At 41.2% G+C, this 15876-nt stretch overlaps 1 protein-coding gene across 1 annotated transcript in view; it reads left to right on the top strand.

Moving 5' to 3' along the window:
• The first annotated feature begins 1530 nt into the window (after positions 1 to 1530).
• Positions 1531 to 15876, top strand: part of SPAG17 (sperm associated antigen 17) — a 296302-nt gene continuing 281956 nt past the window's right edge. The window contains exon 1 of the mRNA XM_056115626.1: positions 1531 to 1617. Coding sequence (XP_055971601.1) covers positions 1531 to 1617 — 87 coding nt within the window. The remainder of the gene's footprint in view (positions 1618 to 15876) is intronic.

Raw genomic sequence — 15876 nt, 5'->3', positions numbered from 1 at the left:
AATATTAGAGGGAAAAATACACTTTCTCTTTAGCACAGCGGTAGGGCGTTCGCCTTACAAGCGGCCAACATAGCCGACCCGAGTTCGATTCCTCCGTCCCTCTCGGAGAGCCCGGCAAGCTACCGAGAGTATTCGATATGCCAGACACAGTAACAACAAAGTCTCCAATGGAGACGTTACTGGGCCTGCTCGAGCAAATCGACGATCAACGGGAGGGCCTTTACCTTTACCTTATCTATATTAAAGAATTGAGGTGGTTCGAGGACTTTCCTTTCATTGGCCTCTAAATTCAGAACAACGCAAGACTTGAAAAGCATCATCTTAAAACCTAGCCCCCAAATGTTAAGAAAGGAATCACTGGATATCCTTATTGTTCTCACAATTTCTTCTTCTGAGAAAGCAATAAGAAGCATCAGATCATCTTCCCCTCATGGAGGGTCACTAGGCAGGGAATGTTTTAAGGCCACCTTCTCACCTTCACCATCCTTTCCCCTTTGGGAAAACAAAAGCATCTCATCTCTAGGCAAAGTTCAGGACCCAGAAAAAATTGCTTAGCTCTGATTATATAGGGACTAAAGCAAACAAGATATCCTTGGTTGAGCTCAAATTTGTCTCACTGCAACAGAAATGACAACAAAAACGAGAAATAAATGTAGCCTCCAATGGATTCTTCTTGCATTTGGTGGGTCTGTTCTGGCAGGCAGTAGAGCAGAACTTAAATCCTTGATCAGATAAAGGTAATCCTGGGTTCTCCTTGGTGCCATCATCATATACAGCAGGGCTCGAGTAAGGTCTCCTCCTCCTCCTCCTCCTCCTCCTCCTCCTCCTCCTCCTCCTCCTCCTCCTCCTCCTCCTCCTCCTCCTCCTCATATTATTTGGTAAGTCTGCCTGACGACGCTATTTTAAAAAGTCATGAGATCAAGGTGGGGAGAAAGAAAAGGTTTACTTCCCTGTGGGAGACAACTAAAAAAAATGGGGCTCAAGAAACAATTTTAAAAGACAATGCCATGTCCAGTTTTACAAAGGAGGGACTGTTGCGGTTTAGCAAGGCCCTAGGGTGCAGAACCAAGACAGACTGAAGCAGAGGATGAGGTTCAGACAAATTTGCATTTCCATAAGGAGTATCTGGAGGCAGGTGGGAAGGGTTGGACCAAGGGTCTGCGCTGCTTCCTAGCGGGGTGACTACTTTGGGGTAACCCAGAGGGAAGGGGACTCCGGGGATTGTGAGTTTCACAGAAGCAGCTCCAAGAGGCAGCAGAGGGGTGAGTGGGTGCAAGCAACTGGGCTGTTCGGCTCGTCCTGTCGCCGGCTGGCACCGGTTTCCTGCAGGAGAGGAGGGACCCCCGCAAGGCTGCGGTCCCGCGCCCGGAAACGCGGTTGCTATGACGACGGGAGCGGTTGGCCCGCGGGCTCCCAATAGGTCGCCAGGACCAGGGGGTTGGGCGCGGCCTCGGTTGCTATGGCAGCGAGGGACGCCTAGCCGGGGCACGGTGCTGTTGCGAGGCCAAAGTCCTGCTGTCTGTCCTTTGCATGGCACCCAAGAAAGAGAAAGGCGGGACGGCGAATGCCGGCCCCAAGCTCTGGGAACCGTCGCTCATCGCTGCACAGTTCAACCAGGTCAGCCCCCTGCCCCCCAGGATGGGCAACCCCCGCCCCCCCCAGGCCACACCAGGCCCGGGCAGCCCACCTGCCTTCCCAGCATCCTAAAGCCCTGCTCCCCAAAGCGCTCCTGCCACTGGATCCTTCTGCTCTGCAGAGGCCCTAAAGGACTCGGGGTCCCACCCTCAGGGGGGTTTGTAGAACCTGGTAGTCGCCCTCAGGGGGGTTTGTAGAACCTGTTGGTGGGTGGGATGGTGAGCAGAGGCCAAGGCGCAGCGCGCGGGCGCCGCGGGCCTGGGGTCCCGGGGCTGCAGCTGTGTCCTGGGAATGCGTGCTACCTCCCCGCGAGGCGGCATCCCCTGTGCCAACCCAGCAGTGCCCTGCAGGTGGGACCCTTGTCGAATCTGCTATGGCACGGCCCAGGGTAAAACTTAGATGACACTGCAGACCTGCAGTGTCAGAGAAGGAGGAATCCGTGCCAGGACCCCGCCACTCCTTTGCCAAAGATTTGGGAATACTTTGAAGTTTTCTGTGCGTTAGCGGGTGTCCGTCAGGCTGCTCACTTATTCAGAGGATGCCACAGAGGTACCAGGTAACGTGTAACCCGTCTGCCAAGTGAATACAGCTTTTCAGAACCGACTTGTGGCCTCCCTGTCTGCATCCCTCCTGATCTGTCTTGTCAGCTGTAAGTGCAAATAGCTCTTGTCTTCTGGCCCTGGAAGTCCTCTACCGCCCCAACTTGATAAATCTAGTGTGATATTGGGATCGGAAGGATGATGATTAAGAGGATTCCAGCCTGCTTTTCCCAAGAACCGTAAAAAGTGGGAAAATGGGAAATAGGGCCAGAGATAACAGTGGGGAATGCGTTTGCCCTGCACGTGGCGGACCCAGGCATCCTCTATGGTACTCCCCCCCCCCACGCCCTGCGTGCCCCCCTACCTAATTCCTGGGTGTAAAACCAGGAATAAGCCCTGAAGGGCACCACCCAATGTGCATCTCGCCTAAAAAGGAGCGGGGGTGAGGGAGGGGGAAAGGGGAAATTATTTTTTTTAATTTTATATATGTACAGTGCACTAGAAAGTTAGAGGAAAAATATATATACAATCTTTGGGTGCCCTTTTGAGACCTATTTGTTCTATTTTCCTCTGTAATTATTTTATCTGTATGGACATAAGTCTGCCTGATGCAAAAAAAAATAATCCTGATAAAAATGTCCCAAATCTAATTACAAAATTGCTGATACTGACATGATAATGCATGACAGTGAGGAATTTTTGGTGATTTTTGTAAGTTAAAGGAATGAAAGGTGTCAATTCAGTATTTTCCACTTACATTCTCAAAATTTCAAAGATGTGTTTCAGAATACTTTGTAAAAGCACCTTCTCTTGCTTTTACAAGTCAAAACTACCCAAGCTATTTCCTCCCTCCATTTCTTTAAGATTGTATAGGCAAGCTTGGGCTTAAGTGTCTATTTCTGCTTGAATTATAAACTGCTGAACAACGAAGTTTGATAGAGGTGCTGACACTGCATTAACTTCAGTGTTGCAAATATGAAGCTATAATTTCCTACTTAATGGAAAACCTAAAGGCACTATTTTTACTTGCGACTGGAAAGCCTGAAATAATATTCAGCTTTCTGCTCAAATGGTAGGATTTCAATAAATCTATTTAAAAGACTTTGAACTCAGAATAATATGGGTTTTAGCAACAAAGGTGAACTTCTTCAATGTGTTGGAATACATGTTCTTATTGTATGAGGAAGACCTTTGCACTCCATCGCTCTTCATATTTTTCTCTCAGCTTGATTTCATATCAGATCCAAGAATAAAGTTTCTATATTAACCTGGCAGTGCAATGTCCAGAGGCATAGCCTAACCTCCGAAGTAACATTTTAAATTTGGAGTGAATACGATGACATATGTGTGAATTCCTTATTCACATGGTTAGAAAAATACTTTGCACATAATGGGTGCTTAAAGAAACTGTTACTGCTTTTATTCCCAGCACATTTATTTCCATTTAATTGCTATTCATGTACAGAATTGTGTTGCAGAAGTATGATGACGTATGTGGGATACTATCTTGATTATTGTGTGTATGTGCTGAGAGTGGGAGATAGGGAATTCGTTTTCCTCAGATTTCTTAACTAAGTTAGTTTTTAGAATTATCTGATAAAGTAATCATTAGTGATTCCGAGCTCCTATTTCTAGGGGGCTGTAGTAGATTGTTGTTTTTGTTTTGGAGCAACTCACAGCAGTGCCCAGGACCTACTTCTGGCTCTCTGCTCAGGAGTGACTCCTGGTAGTGCTTGGGGGACAATATGCAGTGCCAGGGATCAAACTTGGGTCTACCCCATGCAAAAGAAGCTCTTTACCCTCTGTATTATCTTGTTCAGAGAGGGTTGAGTTTCCCTCTGCCCTGGGCAGAGCCCCAGCAGCTGAAGACCTCCGGGACCCAGCCACAGCCATGCTGAGACCACTCTCCACATGCTAGGATGAGCCTCACACATGAAGGAACTGGCAGAGGAACCCAGGTGGGTGGGACACGGGGCTAAGATCTCCAAGCCTGCTTGGTTCGGGACTGACTCCACCCAGATTCCCCATCTTCCAGTAGCTAGACAGTTATACCCACCAACTGCCATGTAACCCCATATGGCCAAGATCTAGAGACTATAAAACCAAGTTCCCGAAAGCGTGTGGCAGTACGACTTCTTATTGTCTAGTACTCGCTCTCAGAGAAACCAGCAGGCTACCGAGAGTATCTTGCCTGCATATATGCCTGACTAGGAACACCTGTAAAGGTGATTAGAGGCTGCCCCAAAAGCCTGAATCCCTCTCAGAGAGTCTGGCAAGCTACTGAGAATATTCCGCCCGCACGGCAGAGCCTGGCAAGCTACCCGTGGTATACTTGATATGCCAAAAACAGTAACAATGATAGTTCTCATTCCCCTTACTCTGAAAGAGACCCAATATTCCATCGGGCTACACTAGCACATGACAGGGAAGAATGGAAAAGTTACTGGCGCCCGCTCAAGCAAATCGATGAACAACGGGGTGATAGTGATAGTGATTATCTTGCTTTCTGACCTGAGACTTTAAAGAGAATGAAGAAATTCCCATTTGGTTTTAGTAAATTTACTTTAACTATTTTGAGGCATCCTTTCAGGTGGAAATAATGTATTTTTCGTTATCTTTCAGTTAATCTCAAATCATAAAATGATAGTCAATAAGTGCAAGGTGCTGTATTACTCAGCACTAAATGATTAGATGAAGACACAGCTTAGAAAGATGAATGTGGCCTGTGGTAGTCAGGAAATGGTTTATAAAATACTTGCCTTTGAGAAGGTCCTGAAGAAAGAATAGCATTTGAATAGGCAGAATAGAAAGAGAATAATTGCTTTAGGGCAATGACCAATATATGCCATAAATAAATAGGAGACAATTAATTAGAAAAAGAGTAAATGGTTGGTTGGACCAAATCTGAGAGTACAGTGCTCCTGAATTTGTCTATTTAACAGCCATTTACTAACTTTTCTATCTCTGCACCAAAAAATTTAGCTGATTCAATTTGCTGTTATACAGATAATGGATCTGAACAGTACTATGCTGAGTGAAGTTAGTCATGAGAAAAGGGAAAGATACAGAATGACCTTCCTCATATATAGAATGTAAAGAAATGTAGTAAGGAAACTACAGATGTTCAAAAGCAACAGAAACTGAGAACTGGTCTTTAGGAGGCAGCGTATCACTGTAGGGGCAGAGGTGGGAATAGGATGGAGTAGAGATTCCTGGGACAGATGGTGGAGGGAGGAGGAAGCTCTAGTCGGGGGTATGGTGTTGTGATGTTTGATGCATGGAACCCTGTCATTATCAATATTCTAAATCACGGTGCCTTATATAAGAAATTAAAAAAAACATTTAGCTTATTAATGTATGTAAAAACTCACTTCATTAGAGAGTAAGAAACTACTGAGAGTATTTTAATTGGCAGTAAGATCATTAGCAAGGGCTTGTATGTGACAGAAATTACATTTCTGTCTCTAGCTGCATATGGAAGTTATAGATCTTTGTTATCATGTCAATTAATATCTTTTCATCAGAGTTTTTAATTTCTATTAGCCATAGTGAGAGATAAATATACAGATAAATATGTGTATATATGTCATATCCATATATAAAACATACATATACACACACATATATAGCACTGTCCTCCCGTTGTTCATTGATTTGCTTGAGCGGGCCAAGTAACGTCTCCATTTTGAGACTTGTTGTTACTGTGTTTGGCATATCGAGTACATCACGGGGAGCTTGCCAGGCTTTGCCATGTGGGCGAGATACCCTTGGTAGCTTGCCGTGCTCTCCGAGAGGGGCGGAAAAATCGAACCCAGCTCGGCTGGGCTGGCTGCACACAAGGCAAACACCCTACCACTGTGCTGTTGCACACACACATATAAATAAATAGATATTTCAGATGTGTCTCTGTATATACAGAGAGATACATCCTATTTGGTATGAGGAAATATCTTACTGTGGCTTTGATTGGCCCTTTCCTCATGATTTGTAATACTGAGAATCCTTTAAAGTGCTTCTTGATCAAGTGTATAATTTCTTTTGCCCATTCTAAGATTTGGTTGTTTGGATTTTGTTGCTGTTGTGATTGTAGGAGTTCTTTACATATGGTAGATATTAATCCCTTATTAACATAATTTTCAAATATTCTATCACATCTGTGAGTTGCTTTGTCACTAATGTCAGGGTCCGTGGATGTACACTTTTTAATTTTGATGAACTTCAATGAATCTAAATTTTCTTTTGTAGCCTATGTATGTGGAGGCACAACAAAGTAGCTATTGTCAAAGCCAAGATTCTCCAATATATTTTCTTCTAAGATTTATATAGTTTCGTATACCTTGCATTTAGGTATTCCATTCACGTTGAGTTGATTTTTGCTTATGGTATGATGTAAGCTTTCAAATTCATTATTTTACACATGGATTTCAAATTTCTGAGCAACAGTTATTGAAAATTTTGGTTTTTATGGAAAATCTTTTGACTCAAAGTATAAAGACTTGTTTCCAGACATTGTTTAATTATCTACCTATATTTATACCAGGTTCTTCTCTGTTTCTATAGCTTTGTAGAATGTTTTAAAAACACAAAGAGTGAGCTCTCCAATTTTGAGGTTTTTTTCTTTCCTGATTGTTTTTTGAGTATTTGGAATTACTTAAGAGACCTTATAAATTTTAAGAAGGATTTTTCTACTTCTTAAAAAAATGGCATTGAAATTTTGATAAGAATTACTTTTAGTTTGTAAATGAATTTAGGAGTACTAACATATTAACAATATCCTATTATATATTACATTAGTATAGCCATCTCTCTGCTCCTGTGGCCATTTTTTGCAAAGCATATCATTTTCCATTCTTTAATTTTTAACCTGTACATGTTCTTAGATCTAAAGTGAATGTCTTGTAGACAGTATATAGTTATATTAGATCCATGTTTTTCTGTTCATTCTGCCAGTCTGAGTCCTATGATCAAAGAATTTTATCCTTTTATATTTAAGGTATTATTGATGTAAAACATGTCAAAATTAAGTTGTTCCCTGTGTATTATGGTGGTTTTTTTGTTCCCCATTTTCTTTATTTTTTCTTCCTTTGATTGAGTTTTTGTAACCATACATTTTGATTAATTTATCATTTTTGTTTGTGTATCTTATGTTTTCTTTGTGGTTACTATGGTTATATGAAATGAAATTATAAAACATTTCTCATTAGGTCCACCTTAATTTAATCTGATATAAAAGAAATTTTTTTAGTTTTTCACTTTCATATTATTTTTTAGAACTTAATTTCTTTTTTTAAAATTAATTAATTATTTTAATGTATTACCCTGAGGTAGAGTTACAGACTTACTGAGTTTTGTGCTTATGTTTCAGTCTTAGTGATCAGTTTCAGTGATCAAGTACCCATCCCTTTACCAGTGCCCAGTCTCCACCCCCAATGTTTCCAGTATCCCTCCTTCCGCCCACGCCTCTGTGGCAGATGCATTCCTTTTTGCTCTCTCTCTCTCTCTCTCTCTCCTTTTGGGTGTTGTGGTTTGCAATACAGGTATTCAATGGTCATCATGTTTGGTCTGTAGTGTACTTTCAGCACACATCTCCCATCCCGAGCAGGCTCTACAAGCATATTTCACTTGATGGTCCCTTCTCTATCTGACCTGCCTTTTCTCCTAGCATGTGATGCTGGCTTCCAAGCCATGGAGCAATCCTCCTTGACCTTCTCTCTAATATCCTTGGTTGTTAGTCTCCATTCTGTTACTTTATATTCCACAGATGAGTGCAATCCTTCTATGTGTGTCTCTCTTTCTGACTTATTTCACTTAACATGATACTCTAATGTTGATCCACTTATATGCAAATTTCTTGACTTCTTCTTTCTAAGAACTGCTTAGTATTCTATTGTGTAGATGTACCAAAGTTTCTTTAAAAGAGACCCTAACAAAAACACTCCAAGACATATCATAGTTAGAATGATGGATGCCACTGATAGAGACACAATACTGCAAGCAGTAAGATCAAAGAAGGAAATCACATACAAAGGAGAACCCTTTAGATTCACAGCAGACCTATCAGAGGAAACCCTCCAAGTCCGAAAGCAATGATGGGATATAGTGAAAAAACTCACTGAAATGAAAAATTCACCAAGAATACTTTATCCAGCTAAACTCTCACTCAAACTCAAAGAAAGGTTCACTATTTCCTGGATAAATGGGAGCTCGGGAACTTCATAGACTCAAAACCAAACCTAAAAGAAGGGCTAAAGGGGCTACCATAAGACAGGACAAACCCTACAAGCACAACAAACCCTTACAGAAAGATGACACAAAACCCCATAACAATAGTCTCTCTCAATTTCAAGGGTCTAAATTCACCAATTAAGAGACACAGAGTGGCAAAATGGATTCAGAGACAGAACCCAACATTTTGCTGCCTACAAGAAACATATACTAACAATCAGAACAAACATGGACTCAGAGTCAAAGGATGGAAAACAATCCTTCAAGCAAACAACTCCCTCAAAAAGACCAGGGTTACTTGGTCTAGTATCCAACAACATGAATTTCAGGTTGAAAAAGATTAGAAGGGACAGCAAAGGCCATTTTCTATTCATCAAGGGATAGAACAGGAAGAAATCACACTCTTAAATGTATAGGCACCTAATGAGAGAACAGCTAAATATTTAAAACAACTGCTAACAGATTTTAAGGAGGAAATTGCTAGAAACTCAATAGTAGTCAGAGACTTCAACATAACCTTATCACCTCTGGATAAATCAACAAGAACAAAACTCAGCAAGGAAACATTGGCTTTGATGGAAGAAATAGAAGAGAGAGGGCTTATAGTCCTAGACAGGGCTTTACACTGCACAAAGAAAGAATACACAATCTTCTCCAGTGTACATGGAACATTTTCCAAAATAGACCATGTGCTAGGCTACAAAACATACATCAATAGAATCAGGAAGATAGAAGAAGTGTCAACAATATTTTCAGACCACGATGCACTGAATATAGAAGTGAATCACACACAGACACAGAAAACCAAATCAAGCACCTGGAAATTGATAGCACAGTGGTAGGGCATTTGCCTTGTGTGTGGCAGGCCAGGCTGAACTTATCGGAGAGCCCGGCAAGCTACTGAGAGTATCTCGCCCTCGCCCACATGGCAGAGCCTGGCAAGCTGCCCGTGGCATATTCAGTATGCCAAAAACAGTAACAACAAGTCTCACAATGGATATGTTACTCGGCCAGCTTGAACAAATTAATAAACAACAGGAGGACAGTGCTACAGTGCTACAATGAGTGGGTCAGGAAGGAAGTCAAAGATGAAATCAAAAGATACCTGGAAACAAATGAGAATGAAGACACGAGCTACTAGAACCTATGGGATGCAGCTAAAATCGTGTTAAGGGGAAAATTTATAGCTCTGCAAGTATTTCTTAGGAAGGAAGAAAGGGCCCACATAAATAACTTGACTTCACAGCTCAAGATCTTAGAAAAGGACCAACAAAAGTAGCCCAAACTAGGCAGAAGAAAAGCGATAATAAAACTTAGAGCAGAAATCAACGACATGAAAACCCAAAAAACAATCTGAAAGATCAATGAAACCAAGAGATGGTTTTTCGAGAAAATAAACAAGATAGATAAACCACTAGCAAGACTAAAAAAGAAAGAGAGAGAGAACCCTAATAAACCCAATCAGAAATAAGAAGGGTGTATCACAACAGAAACCAAAGAAATTCAAAAGATCATCAGAGACTACTTTGAAAGTCTGTATGCCACGAAACAAGAGAATCTAGAAGAAATGGATAAATTCCTGGATTCTTATAATCTCCCAAGGCTGAACCAAGAAGATCAGGAATACCTGAATAGTCCTATTAACATCAAGGAAATTGAAATTCCTTGATGTTAATCAAAAGTTCTGGAGCGATAGCACAGCGGGTAGGGCGTTCGCCTTACAAGCGGCCAACATGGCCGACCCGAGTTCGATTCCTCCGCCCCTCTCGGAGAGCCCGGCAAGCTACCGAGAGTATTCGATATGCCAGACACAGTAACAACAAAGTCTCCAATGGAGACGTTACTGGGCCCGCTCGAGCAAATCGACGATCAACGGGAGGGCCTTTACCTTACCTTTACCAATCAAAAGTTCAAATAAAAATCAAATAATCAAAAAAAATCAAATAATCAAAAGTCTTCCTAAAAACAAAAGCCCAGGTCCAGATGGATTCACTAGCGAATTTTTCCAAACATTTAAGGAGAATTTATTGTCAGGTGTGTGACCCCCACAGGCCTGTGGGGGTCGGAATCCTTTTTTGCAGCAAGAAGGGAATACTGATAGTGAACAGGCCTGTGAGGGTCACACACCTGAGTGAAAGAACACGCAGGTTGCGCTGAAGGGGCGGCACTGGGGGCGGTCTGGATGGAGGTCCCAGGATGCTGGGAGAGTTTGGTTCCGGCTGGTGGGCTGGGGTGCGGGCACGGAAATCTGGTGCCAGCAGTGGGTCACGCACCTGAGTGAGAGAGCAAGCCAGCGGCACTGGAGGGGTGGGGCTGGGGGCAGGCAGGATCTTCACTTTCACATTAATCTTACAAATTAACTTTGATGTGTTGTGTGCCTATTAATGTAGGTTCGTGATTTTTTGACATATCTCCAAATCTTGTGGAAATATTTTAAATGGAACTGCAAATAAAATCATAATACTTTAAAACAGTATGAAGAAATGTGGACTTGTACCCATAAAGCAAGTATGTCTATAAACGTAATCTCAATAAAACATTTTTAAAAGTTGTGAAGTATGTAAAACATTTTTTTTAAAATGTACAGTAGTACAATGAGTAGGTCACTTGCCTTGCATATGACTGGCCCAATTTCAATTTCATCTGGTCCCCCAGGGTCCACCAAGAGTAATCCCTAAGAACAGAGCTAAGGTAAACCTTGATCACCACCAGTTGTGGCAAAAAAAATCAATTTTTACATGTATTTACCTTTACAAAAACTTTGTTTTGTGTGACTTAAGTTACTCTCTACTGAGTTTTAATTTTATCTTGAAAATTTTTTTCTAGCTTATCTTTCAGAGTAACCCTAGTGTAATAAACACCGGCTTTTGTTTTTCTAGAACTATCTTAATTTCTCCCACACTTTTTGAAATACAGCTTTACTGGTTGGAATTCTGTCATATTTATTTCCCTTTAGATATATCATCTGCCATCTAACTTGCAAAATTTTTGCTGAAAAGTTATGGTTAATTTTATCAAGGGTCCTGATATACGACAGCTCTCTTTTTCTTGCTGCTTTTAAGATTCTCTGTCTTTGGACATTTAGTCACATCTTTTGATATTTGACATATGGGTCTTTTATTTATTTATTTATTTATTCATTTGGAGTTTCTTGAATTTGTACATACAAGTGTTTTCTCAAATTTGGAAATCTTGTGTACACGGATTCCTTTTAAAACACAACAACAACAACCTGGTGGTGCTTAGAACTTACTCCTGGCTCTACACTTGGGCGGGGCATTGGAAACCATTTGCAGTGAGATGATTAAACTGGGGTCAGCTGCATTCAAGACAAGCTCCTTACTCCCTGTGAACTATCTATTTGACCCATGTAATTCCTTTTAAAATTTTCAGCCACCATGACTTCAGCTATTTTTTTCTATCCCCCCTTCTTTTTTCCTGTTGCTTACCTTCCTGAGATTATATAATATATATATATATATATATATATATATATATATATGGATAAGCATGGATAAGCACGGTCCTCCCATTGTTCATCAATTTGCTCGAGCAGGCCCAGTAACGTCTCCATCATGAGACTTGTTGTTACTGTGTTTGGCATATCATGGGTAGCTTGCCAGACTCTGCCGTGCAGGCGAGATACTCTTGGTAGCTTGCCGGGCTCTCCGAGAGGGGCAGAGGAATCAAACTTGGGTCGGCCATGTTGGCCGCTTGTAAGGCAAATGCCCTACCGCTGTGCTATTGCTCCAGCCATATATATATAATTTGTGTCCCTCTAGTGAATATGTCAACTTAGTAATCGCTTTTTCATTTCATTTCATTTCATTTCATCATCCTGTTATTCGTCGATTGCCTCGAGCAGGCCCCAGTAACGTCTCTTTCATCCTAGCCCTGAGATTATATTCAAGGCTCTTTCGGAGAATGAGACCCATCATTGTTACTGGTATTTGGCTTTTTAGCTTTAGAAATTTTCTTTTTAATAATTTCTATCCTATATTTATATTTTCACTTTGTTTACATATCATTTTCTTGGTATCTTTTAGCTCTTTGTATGTTCTGTACATTCGTTTATATCCTTCAGCTCTTTAAGCATGTTTCAAGTTCATTTAAACTGTAATGCATACATGTCTTCAGGAGTGGTTTCTGGAAACAGTTTCTGAATGAACCGTGTTTTTTATTGCCTGTTTGCATTGTGATAGTTTGTTGAAAATTGTACATTTGAGAAAGCATTCACTCTTCCAGAATGGTGAGAGAGGAGTTTCATTGACTAGTGGACCCTGCCCTGAGCCTTGGGAACATTCCCAGGATGGATGCTTCTTAGTTCTTTCCTGGGCATGTATCCTTTTTGGACCTGGGTATGCATTTTCATTATTTATGTTTTCTCATATGCATGATTCTTTTAAAGTTTACCAATGAATCTCACCCCAACTTCTTCTTGGGGCCCAAAATGTTCAACTGTTTGTCTGACCATAATCTCTTTCCTAAAGTCAGCCCCTGAAGTTTCCATGTATGCTGGAATCCACACCCACCACACCCACCCCCCAAGAGCCAAGGACACTGCTCTCTTTCAAGTTCTCAGGCCAGATGAGACATAAACCAGACTTTTCTCACAGAAAGTCTATAGAGAAATTAGAACATTGCAAATACGTATATTCTGATCCTCCAGTCCATGAGGAGGAACCAGGGATCAGGCTACTATCAATCTCTCAAAGGCACATATTCTCAGAGAATAGGGCAAGGGGGGGATCAACATACCATGGAATGTCCTACCATGCTGAATGTGACTTTGTGTTGGTTTGTTTTATTGCTTCTGGAGTGGGCCTTGATAAGTTATTTAATTAGTATTTAAATATGAGACCGAATTGTTGCTTATGACACACTGTTACCTGCATCCGAGCTCAGGCAGGGTATGTAATTTCTTTTCCTTTACTTTTATGGATTTCTCCCTTGTCTCTCCCCTAATTCCTAAGTACAAGTACTCGCTTCACAATAAATAAATTAAAAATAAAGTGTGAAGAGCAAAAAATAAATGAGAGAAAAGCATTTATTTTCCCCAAATTAGACTTCATCCTTCCATCTCTTATTTTCTGACTCTTTATAATTTAGAAGAGAGAAAGGCAGTATGATATGCTTCTTGGTTATTCCACACACGGTTGAAGCATCAGCATTTCTATTTTTCAACTGTCCAATAACACTGAAACTCTTAGCATCACTAACACACATGTATGGGTCATTGATCTTGCTCTTCAGTTTGCCTCTAGAGTACTCTTGCTTTGCCTTCACATTTTATCACGTCCATTCTCATACTTTCATTCTAGCCCAGGCCTGTATTTTTTTCTATGAATATTTAAAAGACTCTTTTACCTCCACTCTGTAGACTCATTTATTTCTATTTGTTGAGTGAACTGAAACTGATCAAAAGGAAATAATTGGAACCAAAATGAAAACTATCACATGCCTCCTGGCTGATAAATGTAAGGAATGCTTCCCTCACTTTATTCTTCCCCAAAAACCAGTAATGAAGGAGAACCGTAGACTGAACCCCTAATCGTATATCTCTCCTTATATTCACAAACAAATTGAGGTATCCCACAGAAGACCAGCACACAGGGGACTTTATCGATGCTGTTGGTACCTACCAGGGCCTACCAGTCTGCAATCTGCCTTTCCAAACTAAGGTATTTTGCTCTTATATTCTATTAGCTGATACTATTCAGAAAAGATCTTTCTTTCTTTCGGAGTCAACCATCCTTTCTCTCACTCTCTTTTTTCTTTCTTTCCTTGCCTGTAGTTTTTATCTTAATTTTTGTTCTTTGGACCACATGCCGCATTTCTCAGAGATCACTTCTGGCAGGGGTACCATATGTAGTGCCAGAGATCAAGCCCTAGTCACAATGGAAGCGTCCTACCCACTGTACTGTTGTTCTGGCCCAGTCTTTGGTTGCCTGTCTGCCAGCTTGTATTCTTGCTTTCTTTCCTTCTTTCGTTTTTCCATGTTGTTTTGGTTTGGGGGTCACACTGGTAGTACTCAGGGCTTATTTCTGACTGCACTCAGGAATCACTGTTGGGACTGGGGGACCACATATGGTACCGGGAATTGAACATGTGGGATGGCCACATGCAAGGCTAGCACCCTGCTCACAGTACTACCACTCCAGCCCCCACCTTGGTTTCTCAATTGATTCTCTTGAGCCATCATGAGACCAAACTTTTGAGGTTACGCTGTTGTAATAAGCACAGATCTAGGTAGAACAATATATTGACTTCTGCTTCTAAAACATATGATGGGTGATCTCGAGCTTTTCTCTGAACATTGTTCCCTTTTAATCTTCTGTTTAATAGTATCCATCTCAGAGCCTGTTGTGAAAATTAACATTGATCTCATTTCATAAATAATTCTTTAGCATCTGGCATCTCATAACTTCCCAGTAAAGGAATCATCTCCCTCTGTTGTGCTCTTTCACTCACATTAGTTTCCTGGCTTAAAATAAACTTCTGCTTTTCTCTCCTTCTCACACCCAGTTGATCAGGCCCTCATAAAGCCATGTCACACAATATCTGCCTGACTACTAGAACCTATATTTGTTTGTTTTTATCTTTCCTTTCCTTGGCTCTATGCTCATAACTTAGCACAGATGCAAAATGTTTTCAAGTTTTAGAGCGCACAATGATAATCCATACTAATAATATTTTCCTCTTATAAAAAGTGGCTTGGTGGCAGTAGCTGAGTTATGCAAGTTTGAACACGGCAGCACACCCAAACTATATATAGAATTAATTCACTGATTTATTTTGAAATATGAGAAAAATCAGTGTTGTGGAAAACAAGACAAGTTAGTTGTCTGAGTTGTTTTCTCAGGATAGAGTATATGTAGAAAGCATTGTTGTTAAATAAAATCAGTGTCACTGCCATCTTTAATTTGATTTGTTTTTGCTTTTTGGGGTCACACCTGGTGAGGATCAGGGGTTACTCCTGGCTCTGCACTCAGGAATTACTCCTGGCAGTGCTCGGGGGGACCATATGGGATGCCAGGGATTGAACCCTGTTCGCCCTCCCCACTGGACTATAGCTCCAGGGCCTCATCAGAATTCTTGAACCTCATCAAAGAAGACCACAAATCGACACTTCGCGCAATAGCAATGGAAATTCGGCATCATTGGAAAAGAAATTCAATCAACTGAAATTTACTTGCTTTGAAATAAGAAGAATCCATACAAATGGAAATGAAGGACAAAAGCAGGATGATCTCACTTATCTGTTGTATATAGAATAACAGAATGAGGAAATGCAACCTATCCAAAGGGGGATACCTAGATTAACCTTGGCCCTAAAATATAGAAATGAGAGTTACAGGGAAGAAAGTCAATCAAGTGTGGTGGGGGGTGGGGTGAGGCGAGAAGAGGTGAACAGAAGGTGATAGGGTTAGGGACATCAGGCACATTGCAGTGTAGATGAGTGTTGAATGCGTTTATC

This window comes from Sorex fumeus, unplaced genomic scaffold (genome assembly GCF_029834395.1).
Source record: "Sorex fumeus unplaced genomic scaffold, SorFum_2.1 ptg000001l, whole genome shotgun sequence".
In the NCBI taxonomy this organism is placed as follows: domain Eukaryota; kingdom Metazoa; phylum Chordata; class Mammalia; order Eulipotyphla; family Soricidae; genus Sorex; species Sorex fumeus.
Note: the sequence above shows the minus strand (reverse complement) of the source record. Positions and strands in the feature narration are given on the sequence as shown.